This window comes from Bombina bombina, chromosome 1 (genome assembly GCF_027579735.1).
Source record: "Bombina bombina isolate aBomBom1 chromosome 1, aBomBom1.pri, whole genome shotgun sequence".
Lineage (NCBI taxonomy): Eukaryota > Metazoa > Chordata > Amphibia > Anura > Bombinatoridae > Bombina > Bombina bombina.
In genome coordinates, this window is record NC_069499.1 from 1,047,293,411 (window position 1) to 1,047,310,447 (window position 17,037).

Genomic DNA, 17,037 nt, shown 5'->3' on the forward strand with positions numbered 1-17,037 from the left:
GGTTTAATTATAACTTAGGTTAGGATTTATTTTACAGGTAAATTTGTTATTATTTTAACTAGGTAACTATTAAATAGTTCTTAACTATTTAATAGCTATTGTACCTGGTTAAAATAATTACAAAGTTGCCTGTAAAATAAATATTAATCCTAAAATAGCTATAATATAATTATAATTTATATTGTAGCTATATTAGGATTTATTTTACAGGTAAGTATTTAGCTTTAAATAGGAATAAGTTATTTAATAAGAGTTAATTTATTTCGTTAGATAAAAATTATATTTAACTTAGGGGGGTGTTAGTGTTAGGGTTAGACTTAGCTTTAGGGGTTAATACATTTATTAGAATAGCGGTGAGCTCCGGTCGGCAGATTAGGGGTTAATAATTGAAGTTAGGTGTCGGCGATGTTAGGGAGGGCAGATTAGGGGTTAATACTATTTATGATAGGGTTAGTGAGGCGGATTGGGGGTTAATACATTTATTATAGTAGCGCTCAGGTCCGCTCGGCAGATTAGGGGTTAATAAGTGTAGGCAGGTGTCGGAGACGTTGAGGGGGGCAGATTAGGGGTTAATAAATATAATATAGGGGTCGGCGGTGTTAGGGGCAGCAGATTAGGGGTACATAGGGATAACGTAGGTGGCGGCGATTTGCGGTCGGAAGATTAGGGGTTAATTATTTTAAGTAGCTGGCGGCGACGTTGTGGGGGGCAAGTTAGGGTTTAATAAATGTAATACAGGGGTCGGCGGGGTTAGGGGCAGCAGATTAGGGGTACATAAATATAACGTAGGTGGCGGTCGGCAGATTAGGGGTTAAAAATTTTAATCGAGTGGCGGCGGTGTGGGGGGACCTCGGTTTAGGGGTACATAGGTAGTTTATGGGTGTTAGTGTACTTTAGGGTACAGTAGTTAAGAGCTTTATGAACCGGCGTTAGCCAGAAAGCTCTTAACTCCTGCTATTTTCAGGCGGCTGGAATCTTGTCGTTAGAGCTCTAACGCTCACTTCAGAAACGACTCTAAATACCGGCGTTAGGAAGATCCCATTGAAAATATAGGCTACGCAAATGGCGTAGGGGGATCTGCGGTATGGAAAAGTCGCGGCTGTAAAGTGAGCGTTAGACCCTTTAATCACTGACTCCAAATACCAGCGGGCGGCCAAAACCAGCGTTAGGAGCCTCTAACGCTGGTTTTGACGGCTACCGCCGAACTCCAAATCTAGGCCTATATTTGAAGTGGTGCTCTTGGTTAGGGAAAATGGGGAAAAAACAAATCTATGTCAACCTTTTAAAAGTACTTTTCTTCATCTAGCCATCTACCCAGATCATTAATGTACAATTTTGAATTCACAGAATTATTTTTGTTTGCACATTTACAAATATGATTCTTTAAAAAGGGATCAATTAATTTCTGCAAATTTTTTTTATCATGCATGTCACACACTGTTGATTTAGGGGATGCAAGGTGCATACATATTTCCTCCTGTGAGTGTTTCTGTGGGTGTCTGTGTTTATGTCTTTGGTTTTTGTCTCTGAGTGTGTATGTATTTTTTTCTGTGGGTCTCTCTGTGAGGGTGGTTGTGTATGTCTTTGTGCATTTTCTGTGGATGTCTGTGAGGGTGTGTGCATATGTGTTTGAGCTTTTTCTATGGGTGTCTCTGTGAGGGTGTGTGTATGTTTGACTTTGTGTATTTTCTCTGGATGCCTCTGTGAGGGTGGGTGTGTATGTCTGTGTTTTCTGTGGATGTCTCTGTGAGGGTGTGTGTATGTATGTATATATGTATGTCTGTGGATGTCTCTGTGAGGGTGGGTGTGTGTGTGTGTATGCATGTATCTCTGTGTTTTCTGTGGATATCTCTGTGAGGGTGTGTGTTTTCTGTGGGTGTCTCTGTGAGGCTGTGTGTAATGTCTTTGTGTGTTTTCTGTGGATGTCTCAGTGAGGGTGTGTGTATGTATGTCTTTCTGTGTTTTATGTGGTTGTCTCTCTGTGTGTGTTTTCTGAGGCTGTCTCTGACTGTGTTTTCTTGGGTGTATGTGCAAGTTTGAGTTTGTGTGTGTGTGTCCATTGTCTGTTCCTTTTTAGGCCTTTTTGACCTTACTACAGACTTTGAGACTAACGAGACCTTTCCAGAAGTCACCAATCCACCATTTAACCTTTAAATTATTGTTTAGGCAGTCCAGGGCCCTTCCTTTCAGCCACTGCATGCTGTTGTCATCATTAAGTTGGCATCTTCCTTTACAAAAAGATAATCAGAACTCCATATTTTGTTTTCTAAATCTGCTTTTTTTTTTTTTTTTTACAAAACTGTAGTTTACCTCATTACTTGTCAGGTCAATGTAAACAAGTGCTGAGTTTCTGTTTGGGTGTCTGTGTCTGAGTGTGTTTCTGTGCGTGTCTGCTAGAGTGTCTATATGTGAATCCTTATGTGTGAGTGTGTTTCAGTGTATGAGTGTGTCTGTGTGTGTGTATGTTACTACCTTTACAACATTTCCAAGTTTAAATAGACACTTAAGAATAAAGTGCATATATGTTTTAGTCACTTGGTCAAAAATTGCACATGTCAAAGGGGGGGGGGGGGGGCTGATCAATGGTTAAGTCAGGGGCCCCAAAATTTCTAGTGGCGGCCCTGTGTCCCCTGCAAGGTGCAATATGTCTCACTCTCTGCTATGTAAAAAGTTTCAATGGAGGACGAAGTGCACAGGTAGAACCCGGTATTTGTTTAAACTTGAATATTCTGCCTATTACAAATTACACTGTTTTCAGCGCACTTTACCTTAAAATCACTGTTATTTTTGTATGAATAGGTTTTCCTTTCAGAGTAATTTATGTTTTGAATAATTTGATAAAAGCTTGCCAGCCCGTCAATTTACTCTTCAACAAAGGTACAATGATTAAAGAGATATGAAACCCAATTATTTTTTTCTTTCATGATTCAGATAGAGCATGCAATTTTAAGCAACTTTCTAATTTACTCCTATTATCATTTTTTCTTTGTTCTCTTGGTATCTTTATTTGAAAAGCAGGAATATAAGCTTAGGAGCCAGCCTATTTTTGGTTCAGCACCTAGTAAGCGCTTGCTGATTGGTGGCTAAATGTTTCATATCCCTTAAACTGCATCTGCATGGATAATTAAATACAAATATGTTTTTATTGAAAAGGATACAGTGCTCATCCCCTTTTCTGTTGCGTGGTGGCCCTGGCATATTTAGAAGAACAAGTTTTGCATTATGAGATTTTTTCACAATAACTTCATTCAGTTTCACTGCTGTGTGCATTCTTCTGACATTTGTCTGGTTCCTAGAAGAAAATAAAAACCGTTACTTAGAAGTCATTAAAGTATAATGCAATTTAACAGATCTGGGTTCATATACTTCACTTAGAATATTGTGCACAGTTATCAGAGCGGGGTATTTTTTTCAAAGAACAAAAAATGACAGAACTCATAATTTCTAGCTGTTTTATACATAGATTGTAAAAAATATAATTTATGCTTACCTGATAAATTAATTTCTCCTGTAGTGTAGTCAGTCCACGGGTCATCCATTACTTATGGGATTATAACTCCTCCCTAACAGGAAGTGCAAGAGGATCACCCAAGCAGAGCTGCTATATAGCTCCTCCCCTCTACGTCATATCCAGTCATTCGACCGAAACCATACGAGAAAGGAGAAACTATAGGGTGCAGTGGTGACTGGAGTTTAATTAAAATTTAGACCTGCCGTAAAAACAGGGCGGGCCGTGGACTGACTACACTACAGGAGAAATGAATTTATCAGGTAAGCATAAATTATATTTTCTCCTGTTAAGTGTAGTCAGTCCACGGGTCATCCATTACTTATGGGATTCCAATACCAAAGCTAAAAGTACACGGATGACGGGAGGGACAGGCAGGATCTTTACACGCAAGGAACCACTGCCTGTAGAACCTTTCTCCCAAAAACAGCCTCTGAAGAAGCAAAAGTGTCAAATTTGTAAAATTTTGAAAAAGTGTGAAGTGAAGACCAAGTTGCAGCCTTGCAAATCTGTTCAACAGAGGCCTCATTCTTAAAGGCCCAAGTGGAAGCCACAGCTCTAGTGGAATGAGCTGTAATCCTTTCAGGAGGCTGCTGTCCAGCAGTCTCATAGGCTAAACGTATTATGCTACGAAGCCAAAAAGAGAGAGAGGTAGCCGAAGCTTTTTGACCTCTCCTCTGTCCAGAATAAACGACAAACAGGGAAGAAGTTTGACAAAAATCTTTAGTTGCCTGCAAATAAAATTTCAGGGCACGGACGACGTCCAGATTGTGCAAAAGTCGTTCCTTCTTTGAAGAAGGGTTAGGTCACAATGATGGAACAACAATCTCTTGATTGATATTCTTGTTAGTGACTACCTTAGGTAAGAACCCAGGTTTAGTACGCAGAACTACCTTGTCTGAATGAAAAATCAGATAAGGAGAATCACAATGTAAGGCCGATAACTCAGAGACTCTTCTAGCCGAGGAAATAGCCATTAAAAACAGAACTTTCCAAGATAACAGCTTGATATCGATGGAATGAAGGGGTTCAAACGGAGCACCTTGCAGAACGTTAAGAACTAAGTTTAAGCTCCACGGCGGAGCAACAGTCTTAAACACAGGCTTAATCCTAGCCAAAGCCTGACAAAAAGCCTGAACGTCTGGAACTTCTGCCAGACGTTTGTGTAAAAGGATAGACAGAGCTGAAATCTGTCCCTTTAACGAACTAGCAGATAAACCCTTTTCTAAACCTTCTTGTAGAAAAGACAATATCCTAGGAATCCTAACCTTACTCCATGAGTAACTCTTGGATTCGCACCAATATAAGTATTTACGCCATATTTTATGGTAAATTTTCCTGGTAACAGGTTTCCTAGCCTGTATTAAGGTATCAATCACTGACTCCGAGAATCCACGCTTTGATAGAATCAAGCGTTCAATCTCCATGCAGTCAGCCTCAGAGAAATTAGATTTGGATGTTTGAAAGGACCCTGAATCAGAAGGTCCTGTCTCAGAGGCAGAGACCATGGTGGACAGGACGACATGTCCACTAGATCTGCATACCAGGTCCTGCGTGGCCACGCAGGCGCTATTAGAATCACCGATGCTCTCTCCTGTTTGATCCTGGCAATCAATCGAGGAAGCATCGGGAAAGTTGAAAACACATAAGCCATGTTGAAGACCCAAGGTGCTGTCAGAGCATCTATCAGCACCGCTCCCGGGTCCCTGGACCTGGATCCGTAACAAGGAAGCTTGGCGTTCTGGCAAGACGCCATGAGATCCAGATCTGGCTTGCCCCAATGATGAAGCAGTTGGGCAAACACCTCCGGATGAAGTTCCCACTCCCCGGATGAAAGGTCTGGCGACTTAGAAAATCTGCCTCCCAGTTCTCCACGCCTGGGATGTGGATCGCTGACAGGTGGCAAGAGTGAGACTCTGCCCAGTGAATTATTTTTGAGACTTCCATCATCGCTAGGGAACTCCTTGTTCCTCCTTGATGGTTGATGTAAGCCACAGTCGTGATGTTGTCCGACTGAAACCTGATGAACCTCAGAGTTGCTAACTGAGGCCAAGCCAGAAGAGCATCGAAAATTGCTCTTAATTCCAGAATGTTTATTGGAAGGAGTCTCTCCTCCTGAGTCCATGATCCCTGAGCCTTCAGGGAATTCCATACTGCACCCCAACCTAGAAGGCTGGCGTCTGTTGTTACAATCGTCCAATCTGGCCTGCGGAAGGGCATCCCCTTGGACAGATGTGGCAGAGAAAGCCCCATAGAAGAGAATCTCTGGTCTCTTGATCCAGATTTAGCAGAGGGGACAAATCTGAGTAATCCCCATTCCACTGACTTAGCATGCACAATTGCAACGGTCTGAGATGCAGGCGCGCAAATGGTACTATGTCCATTGCCGCTACCATTAAGCCGATTACCTCCATGCACTGAGCCACTGACGGGTGTTGAATGGAATGAAGGACATGGCAAGCATTTAGAAGTTTTGATAACCTGTCCTCCATCAGGTAAATTTTCATTTCTACAGAATCTATAAGAGTCCCTAGAAAGGGAACTCTTGTGAGTGGCAATAGAGAACTCTTTTCTACGTTCACCTTCCACCCATGCGACCTTAGAAAAGCCAGAACTAACTCTGTATGAGACTTGGCAGTTTGGAAACTTGTCGCTTGTATCAGAATGTCGTCTAGGTACGGAGCTACCGCTATGCCTTGCGGTCTTAGTACCGCCAGAAGAGAGCCCAGAACCTTTGTAAAGATTCTTGGAGCCGTAGCTAACCCGAAGGGAAGAGCTACAAATTGGTAATGCCTGTTTAGGAAGGCAAATCTTAGATACCGGTAATGATCCTTGTGAATCGGTATGTGAAGGTAGGCATCGTTTAAATCCACTGTGGTCATGTACTGACCCTCTTGGATCATGGGTAAGATGGTTCGAATAGTTTCCATTTTGAACGATGGAACTCTTAGGAATTTGTTTAGGATCTTTAAGTCCAAGATTGGTCTGAAGGTTCCCTCTTTTTTGGGAACCACAAACAGATTTGAATAGAATCCTTGCCCGTGTTCCGACCGCGGAACTGGGTGGATCACTCCCATTAGTAAGAGGTCTTGTACACAGCGTAGAAACGCCTCTTTCTTTATCTGGTTTGCTGATAACCTTGAAAGATGAAATCTCCCTTGTGGAGGAGAAGCTTTGAAGTCCAGAAGAAATCCCTGAGATATGATCTCCAACGCCCAGGGATCCTGGACATCTCTTGCCCAAGCCTGGGCGAAGAGAGAAAGTCTGCCCCCCACTAGATCCGTTTCCGGATCGGGGGCCCTCACTTCATGCTGTCTTAGGGGCAGCAGCAGGTTTTCTGGCCTGCTTGCCCTTGTTCCAGGACTGGTTAGGTTTCCAGCCCTGTCTGTAGCGAGCAACAGTTCCTTCCTGTCTTGGAGCGGAGGAAATTGATGCTGCTCCTGCCTTGAAGTTACGAAAGGCACGAAAATTGGTTTGGCCCTGTCTTGAGGCAGGGCATGGCCCTTACCTCCAGTAATGTCAGCGATAATTTCTTTCAAGCCGGGCCCGAATAATGTCTGCCCTTTGAAAGGAATATTAAGCAATTTAGATTTAGAAGTCACGTCAGCTGACCAGGATTTAAGCCACAGCGCTCTGCGCGCTTGAATGGCGAATCCGGAGTTCTTAGCCGTAAGTTTGGTTAAGTGTACTACGGCATCAGAAATAAATGAATTAGCTAGCTTAAGGGCTTTAAGCTTGTTCATAATCTCATCCAATGGAGCTGTGCTAAGGGTCTCAAACCAGAATGCCGCCGCAGCAGTGACAGGCGCGATGCATGCAAGGGGTTGTAATATAAAACCTTGCTGAACAAACATTTTCTTAAGGTAACCCTCTAACTTTTTATCCATTGGATCTGAAAAAGCACAGCTATCCTCCACCGGGATAGTGGTGCGCTTAGCCAGAGTAGAAACTGCTCCCTCCACCTTAGGGACCGTCTGCCATAGGTCCCGTGTGGTGGCGTCTATTGGAAACATTTTTCTAAATATAGGAGGGGGTGAAAAGGGCACACCGGGTCTATCCCACTCCTTGTTAACAATTTCTGTAAGCCCTTTAGGTATAGGAAAAACGTCAGTACACGCCGGTACCGCAAAATATTTATCCAGCCTACATACTTTCTCTGGAATTGCAACCGTGTTACAATCATTCAGAGCCGCTAATACCTCCCCTAGTAATACACGGAGGTTCTCAAGCTTAAATTTAAAATTTGAAATCTCTGAATCCAGTTTACTTGGATCAGATCCGTCACCCACAGAATGAAGCTCTCCGTACTCATGTTCTGCAAATTGTGACGCAGTATCAGACATGGCTCTACTATTATCAGCGCACTCTGTTCTTACCCCAGAGTGATCGCGTTTACCTCTTAATTCTGGCAATTTAGATAGTACTTCAGTCATAACATTAGCCATGTCTTGCAAAGTGATTTGTATGGGCCGCCCTGATGTACTTGGCGCCACAATATCACGCACCTCCTGAGCGGGAGGCGAAGGTACTGACACGTGAGGAGAGTTAGTCGGCATAACTTCCCCCTCGTTGTCTGGTGATATTTTCTTAACATATAAAGTTTGACTTTTATTCAAAGTAACATCTATACATTGAGTGCACAAATTTCTATTGGGCTCCACATTGGCCTTTAAACATAGTGAACAAACAGATTCATTTGTGTCAGACATGTTTAAACAGACTAGCAATAACACTAGCAAGCTTGGAAAAAACTTTTAAATAAATTTACAAGCTATATAAAAAACGCTACTGCGCCTTTAAGAAACATAAAAATGTGACACAGTTGAATTAACAATGAACCAAATATGTTAAAACAACCAAATTTTAACAGAAAATGTATAAAGTTAGCAGAGGATTGCACCCACCAGCAAAAGGATGATTAACCCCTTAATACCCAAAACGGATAACAGTTGAAATAATAAACGTTTTTATCACAGTCAAACACACTGTCACAGGTCTGCTGTGACTGATTACCTCCCTCAAACTAATTTTGGAGACCCCTGGGCTCTGTAGAGACGTCCTGGATCATGGAGGAAGAAATAGGAAGACTGTGACTAAATTTTTACTGCGCAATAAAGCGCTAAAATAGGCCCCTCCCACTCATATTACAACAGTGGGGAAGCTCAGTAAACTGTTTTTATTCAGAAAAAAAAAAAAAAAAAAACGACAGCCATGTGGTAAAAATCATGCCCATAAAGTTTTATCACCAAGTACCTCAGAAAAAACGATTAACATGCCAGTAAACGTTTTAAAAATTGAAAATTATGAAGTGTTATTAATAAGCCTGCTGCTAGTCGCTTTCACTGCAGTGCAGGCTCAAATATTACTTTAATATTGACAGTATTTTCTCAATGAAATTCCATTCCCCAGAAATACCTCAGAGTATACATACATACATATCAGCCTGATACCAGTCGCTACTACTGCATTTAAGGCTGCACTTACATTACATCGGTATTAGCAGTATTTTCTCAGTCAATTCCATTCCTTAGAAAATAATTTACTGCACATACCTCCTTGCAGGTGGGCCCTGCATGCTATCCCCTGTTCTGAAGTTACCTCACTCCTCAGAATGGCCGAGAACAGCAAGTGGATCTTAGTTACGACCGCTAAGATCATAGAAAAACTCAGGCAGATTCTTCTTCTAATGCTGCCTGAGAACAAACAACACACTCCGGTGCCGTTTAAAATAACAAACTTTTGATTGAAGAAATAAAAGCTAAGTTTAACACACCACAGTCCTCTCACACGTCCTATCTTTAGTTAGGTGCAAGAGAATGACTGGATATGACGTAGAGGGGAGGAGCTATATAGCAGCTCTGCTTGGGTGATCCTCTTGCACTTCCTGTTAGGGAGGAGTTATAATCCCATAAGTAATGGATGACCCGTGGACTGACTACACTTAACAGGAGAAATACTACAGAAATGGCTGCAAATGCAATCAAAAGGCCTAAAGGAAGGGGGGGGGGGGAGAATTCTTGGGATATAAGATTATAATCTTTTAATATTGTAACAATTAGAGCAACAACATATCACTTTTTGTGTTCCTCATCTGTGGGTGGTCAAAGCTGCTCAGTTGGATTCTGTAATAACCCACCTCACATCACTAGCTGCCACTATACAGATTACTTAAAGCAAAAGAAGGGTCAAAATTGAAATGTGCTTGGGTGCATTTCAATTTTAAATAGAAGCATTTTTGTTGTATACTTCCATTAGCAAAAATGCTTCTAGTAAAACGTATTACTGTTTGTCAGGGGCTTATGCACATATACTGTGAGTGCCCCGTGCATTAGTATTCAAACTCAGTGGCTTTTATGACACAAATTAAGTGTTGACGGACACCGTAAACACCACCACCAGCTCTCGTAGCTTGAATACTGCAGTATGAGTTCTCAAGCATATGTGTGTATGCTGCTGGAAAACAGTAATACATTTTACTAGAAGCATGTTTGCTATTGGAAGTAAATTGTAAAAATGTATTTAATTCTATTTAAAATTAAAATGCACCCATGCATATTTCAACCGTCCTATCCCTTTAAAGGGATACTGTGCTCAAAACACTTTCATCCATGTGAAAAATCAGCATCTAAACATGTTGAATATCTTCTTTTTTCTTTTGCATGAAAGCTGTTTAGAATTATATTGGAACTTGAACAGCTGTTTTAGTTGTATACTTCCCCATAATGCCATTTCACTGATAGTAAGTACTTCCAGCTAATAACATTGAGCATTAGTAGGATGTGAACAGCTGATATTGGTATGCTAATTTAACGTTAAACTAAACGGATTTTACTTCATATTTATTCAGGCAATATTACATTGTCAATATCTTTAGATGCTACTCATTCATATGGATGATATAAAAAATGTCAAGTACAAGATCACTTTGATGACAGCATTGTCCTAATACAACTCCAGTCACATAAGCACTGTTTACCTAGAAAACATGTCCTCCATTGAACTTACAACTGCTTGATCTGTTACAATTGTCAGACAACTGGCGGCTGGTCCACTGGGACAGTGTGAAGGCAATGCTCCTCCATATGGCATTTTATTATAATTATTATCAGTACTATTATTAGTATTATACATTACTTTATTTTTTTTTAGTCTCTTAATCACTGTGATATTTTTTTAAACTGCACTACCGAATGAAAAATGTAATTTGTGTGCTTTTCTAAATGGTAACATGCATTATTGAAGTATCTCCTTAACAAGACATATCTCCCCTTCTTTTTTTCTCTCTGCCACATTTATGGGCAATTCTTAAACTGCCCCATGCAGCAATGAAATGTGTAGACCATCATCTTCCTATCCCTTCAATGTAAACTTATCATTAAGATATGGGCAGTTAAAGTGTGCAGCCCAATGCAATTAAGCAGGAGAGCACTACATCTACTAGTATACATTAGTAGAAGCTGGCTAATCACATTTCCGATCAGCTCCCACTATCCAGTCAGAACAGATGCCTGCATAAACAATTTCCTAAACCCTTTACAGTGAAATGGAGATTCCTTTTGCAGACACAAATACACAGACAAGTCAAGTGTTATATTCTCCTGGGTTTCTCATTATAGTTTCAAGTTGCACAACATATAACGTTTTATTGGCAGTCAGTTAATGTTTATTTTACTGTAATTACTACATTTTGAAAATGTACAGATTTTATCAAATCTAGTTAAAATACTCTGAAATCTTCAGAAGGGTTTTCAGATTATTATAGCAAATCAAATAAAGCTCTTGTTTTTTTTACAAATCTGCAAGTTTATGTATTCCAATACATTTTAATTCTTTAGAAAACAGAGAGGGGTCAATCCATCTCAAATGGTCCAACATAGGTTGCTTGACCATTTTTAATTTTCATTTTTTTTTTTTTTTTTTTTTTTGAGTGAGTACCTTTAAGTGTTTGTATTGTAAAACTACCTTTTTTTTGTTTTATTTTACTTGGTTCAACCATGGCAGCCATCTTTGTGTCATGGCAAATTTTGATTATACAAATGTTTACAGAAACCTCAATATCTCTTTGGTCCTAGCTCCTTGGCACAAAAACTGATCTCTAGATCAGTGTTTTTCAACCAGTGTGCCGTGGCACACTAGTGTGCCGTGAGAGATCCTCAGGTGTGCCACGGCAGACTGACAACAGTCTGACATATTTTTTTAAACTTTGCTTGTTTTTTACTCCCAGTGCAGGGGTAGTTTGTAGGAGGCATGGCATAACAGCACAATACATACAGTATGTGTGTGTATGTGTATGTATATATATATATATATATGCTGTATTAGGCTACAATGTGTGATTTATTTAAAATTTTTGGATGGTGGTGTGCCATAGGATTTTTTAATGTAAGAAAGTGTGCCACGGCAAAAAAAGGTTAAAAATCACTGCTCTAGATCACATTACAAGGTACATGTACACAGGAGAAACAACACCTTAGCTCTGTTTATGACACTGTTCATTTGTAAAATACCCAAATGAACACTGTATTTTCATACTTGGATATAAGCTATTCCCACATAATTTGAAACTAACACACTTCAGCTTCTAGCATCTAACTCACAAAAATGCAGCCAAAACACTGACAAGCTGTGTCCATACACTTGCAGGTTTGTGCCTGCACCAACATAATAGATCATGCTTTACTGTTGCCAATATCAAATGTAGTAATATTTTAGAGCATAAACTATTGTATGTCAATCATAAACATAATTAATATAAAATTCTGTTATTTTTTATTATTTGTAATTCTTATATTACATCTTGACATTTCTCAAAATGCAAGAATAAAGAAGACTTTTCCTCAGAGTTCTATAATAACAACTATTACTATTCAGCTGCCGATTTGGTTAATTCCGAGAGCGAGCGCTGAAAAAGCGCTTTGAGTCCCACTGGGAGAAAGGCGCTATATAAATAATTGTTATTATTATTATTATTATTATTACTAGCCCTAACGCTGTTAGCAGTGGAATCTCAAACTCAAGATAGAGAAGCTGTAAACTGAAATGTTCTGCATGCACACTATACTTATGTATGTAAATACATCCTAAAAATAATTAATACTGAGACTCGAACCCTCTCCATTATAAATTGACCATAAAAGTGGAACTTTCAGTGATTTTCATCACTACATTAGAGCGCCTATTTATCAAGCTCCGTATGGAGCTTGAAGGCCTGTGTTTCTGGCGAGCCTTCAGGCTCACCATAAACACGAGTAATGAAGCAGCGGTCTAAAGATCGCTGCTCCATAACCTGTCTGCCTGCTCAGAGGCGGCAGACAGAAATCAACCTGATCGTATTTGACACCCCCTGCTAGCGGCCGATTGGACGCAAATCTACAGGGGCGGCATTGCACTAGTCGGCTTTTATCAATGTGTGCAGCGGACATGATACGCTACATTGCACTATCATAAATAGACCCCTAGGACTTAAGTCCTAAGTCCAAGGATCAAGAATGTGCAAAATGTTTATATATGAACATGTACCTTGTAATGTGATCTAGAGCAGTGTTTCTCAACTCCAGTTCTCAGAACCCAGATATTCATTGTATCTTAACTAGAGCACAGGTGAAATGATCATCTGAAGGGTGAGAGCAGGTTAGTAACCATGGTTACTAATCAGCTGATTATTTTACCTGTACTCTAGTTAAAGGGGCATTAAACCTACAAAATTATGAATTATATAACATAAGCTTAGTGCCAACTTTATACATCAAAGGATTGCAGAGATATTTTATTCCAAAGTTCATTTTTCCTGAACACTACTCCTGGCTCTACTGAGCAGGTTTTCTCTTGTAAGGTGTATCCAGTCCACGGATCATCCATTACTTGTGGGATATTCCCAACACTAAGTTGCAAGAGGATCACCCACAGCAGAGCTGCTATATAGCTCCTCCCCTAACTGCCATATCCAGTCATTCTCTTGCAACTCTCGACAAGCATGGAGGTAGTAAGAGAGAAGTGGTGAAATATAGTTAGTTTTTTCTTCAATCAAAAGTTTGTTATTTTTTAATGGTACCGGAGTTGTACTATTTTATCCCAGGCAGAAAATAGAAGAAGAATCTGCCTGTGATTTTTATGATCTTAGCAGGTTGTAACTAAGATCCATTGCTGTTCTCACATATGACTGAAGAGAGAGGTAACTTCAGTTAGAGTATGGCGTGCAGGTTACCCTGCTATGAGGTATGTGCAGTTAAAAAATTTTTTCTAGAGATGTAAATACTAGAAAATGCTGCTGATACCGGATTTATGTAAGGTAAGCCTGGATACAGTGATTTAATAGCGACTGGTATCATGCTTACTTTCTGAGGTAATACTCATAATTTTGCAATATAAAACGTTTGCTGGAATGTTTAAGCGTTTTTATATATGCTTTGGTGATAAAACTTTATTGGGGCCTAGTTTTTTCCACATGGCTGGCTTAAATATGCCTAGAAACAGTTTCCTGAGGCTTTCCACTGTTGTAGCATGAGTGGGAGGGGCCTAATTTAGCGCTTTATTGCGCAGAAACTTTTACAGACTGAGACATCCAGCTTCCTCTAGGAGTCCCCTGAATGCTATAGGACATCTCTAAAGGGCTCTTAGGCTTTCCAAAGTCGTTTGTTGGGGAAGGTAGGGCCACAGCAGAGCTGTGGCAGTTTGTTGTGACTGTTAAAAAACGTATATATCGTTTTTTTGATCCGTTTTTTTAACTAAGGGGTTAATCATCCATTTGCAAGTGGGTGCAATGCTCTGTTAGCTTATTATACACACTGTAAAAATTTCGTTTGATTTACTGCCTTTTTTCACTGTTTTTCAAATTCTAACAAAATTTGTTTCTCTTAAAGGCACAGTACCGTTTTTATTATTTGCTTGTTAACTTGATTTGAAGTGTTTTCCAAGCTTGCTGGTCTCATTGCTAGTCTGTGTAAACATGTCTGACATAGAGGAAACTCCTTGTTCATTATGTTTAAAAGCCATGGTGGAACCCCCTCTTAGAATGTGTACCAAATGTACTGACTTCACTTTAAGTAATAAAGATCATATTCTGTCTTTAAAAAATTTATCACCAGAGGATTCTGATGAGGGGGAAGTTATGCCGACTAACTCTCCCCACGTGTCAGACCCTTTGACTCCCGCTCAAGGGACACACGCTCAAATGGTGCCAAGTACATCCAGGGCGCCCATAGCGTTTACTTTACAAGACAGGGCGGCGGTCATGGATAATACCCTGGTAGCGGTATTATCCAGACTACCTGGGTTTAGAGGAAAGCGAGACAGCTTTGGAGTTAGAAGAAATACAGAGCATACTGACGCTTTAAGAGCTATGTCTGATACTGCCTCACAATATGCAGAAGCTGAGGAAGGAGAGCTTCTTTCTGTGGGTGATGTTTCTGACTCAGGGAAAAAGATTGAACCTGATTCTGATATGTCTACATTTAAATTTAAGCTTGAACTCCTCCACGTATTGCTCAGGGAGGTTTTAGCTGCTCTGAATGACTGTGATACAATTGCAGTGCCAGAGAAATTATGTAGATTGGATAAATACTATGCAGTGCCGGTGTGCACTGATGTTTTTCCAATACCTAAAAGGTTTACAGAAATTATTACTAAGGAATGGGATAGACCAGGTGTGCCGTTCTCTCCCCCTCCTATTTTTAAGAAAAGAGGGAGCAGTTTCTACCCTAGCTAAGCGTACTACTATCCCTGTCGAGGACAGTTGTGCTTTCTCAGATCCAATGGATAAAAAGTTAGAGGGTTACCTTAAGAAAATGTTTATTCAACAAGGTTTTATTCTACAGCCCCTTGCATGCATTGCCCCAGTCACTGCTGCTGCGGCTTTCTGGTTTGAGTCTCTGGAAGAGGCTTTACAGGTAGAGACCCCATTGGATGACGTACTTGACAAGCTTAGAGCACTTAAGCTAGCCAATTCTTTTGTTTCTGATGCCATTGTTCATTTGACTAAACTAACGGCTAAGAATTCTGGTTTTGCCATTCAGTCGCGCAGGGCGCTATGGCTTAAATCGTGGTCAGCTGACGTTACTTCAAAGTCTAAGCTGCTTAATATTCCCTTCAAGGGACAAACCCTATTTGGGCCTGGTTTGAAGGAGATCATTTCTGATATCACTGGAGCAGTGGCGTCACTAGGGTTGGTGTCACCCGGTGCGGTACGTTATGGTGTCACCCCCCCTCCCCCCAGAAAGCAGACACACACAAACACAATAACACAGGCACACACACATACAAACACTCAGACACACTTAAAAACACACTCAGATGCACACACAAACACTCGGAAACACACTCAGACACACGCACAAAACACTCAGACACACGCACAAACACGCACAAAAACACTCGGGCACACACACACACAAAAACACTCGGGCACACACACACACAAAAACACTCGGGCACACACACACAAAAACACTCGGGCACACACACAAACACTTAGACACACACACACACAAACAAAAGCACTCAGACACACAAACAAAAGCACTCAGACACACACACAAAAGCACTCAGACACACACACACAAAAACACTCAGACACACACACACACACACACACACACAAACACTCAGACACACACACACAAAAACTCAGACACACACACAAAAACTCAGACACACACACAAAAACTCAGACACACACAAATACAAAATATGTAAACTGCACTGCATTAATTATAAAGCTCATGCCTAGAGATGCTCCCTGGCTCAGCAGAGCATCAAATGAAAGATAAACAGAGCACTCTAAAAATAAATCACTAAAGAAAAGGTTTAGGCACGCAAACTAAGAAAATTCTGCTCTCAAACTCTGTTCCAAGTCTGTCAGTGCACAGCCCCGGGCCGCGTGTCTACCGCTTCTTATGGCCAAGCACCTCTGCTCTCTGCCCACCCCCAGACCCCCGCCTGCCCTCCCCTCCTACCTCTTCAGTGTGAACTTAGTGTACCATAACTGTACCGGTCTGGTGGGCATCATACGTGGCTCCTTTTCTTTAGAGAGAGACAGTGTCAGACAGTCATGCGGTCAGTGAGTGACTCCACTGCTCCACATGTCACTGAGCAGTGAGCACAGATAGGCAGGCAGGCAGGTTTAGGCTAGCAGCACAACTTCGCAAGCCCCACGGCACACCCACAACATTCATAGTGAAATTGGGCAGTGGAGGAGCAAAGTACAAACAAGCAAAAGCAGCCGGGAAAACTATTTGTGGAAATTGCAGCGCTGGCTCAAAAAAATGAAGTGTCTACAACTTTCCGAGTCCCACTAATGTTCACAAATGCTGGGCACTCTAATAAAAAAAATATATGCATCTCTACATTGTATTTCTTTGAATTTCAATAAAATGTAAAAAAAAATAAAAAAAATATTTTTTTTTTGGTGGTGTCACCCCCTGGAGGGTGTCACCCAGGTGCAGCCCGCACCCCCCACACCCCCCTAGTGACGCCACTGCACTGGAGGAAAAGGTCATGCCCTTCCTCAGGATAGGTCCAAATCAAGGGCCAAA

At 40.9% G+C, this 17,037-nt stretch overlaps 1 protein-coding gene across 1 annotated transcript in view; it reads right to left on the reverse strand.

Annotated features, from left to right (window-relative positions):
• The window catches only part of SLC12A5 (solute carrier family 12 member 5), a 417,734-nt gene that overhangs the window by 45,428 nt on the left and 355,269 nt on the right, over nucleotides 1–17,037 (reverse strand). Inside the window, exon 25 of the mRNA XM_053721935.1 lies at nucleotides 3,159–3,292. Coding sequence (XP_053577910.1) covers nucleotides 3,159–3,292 — 134 coding nt within the window. The remainder of the gene's footprint in view (nucleotides 1–3,158; nucleotides 3,293–17,037) is intronic.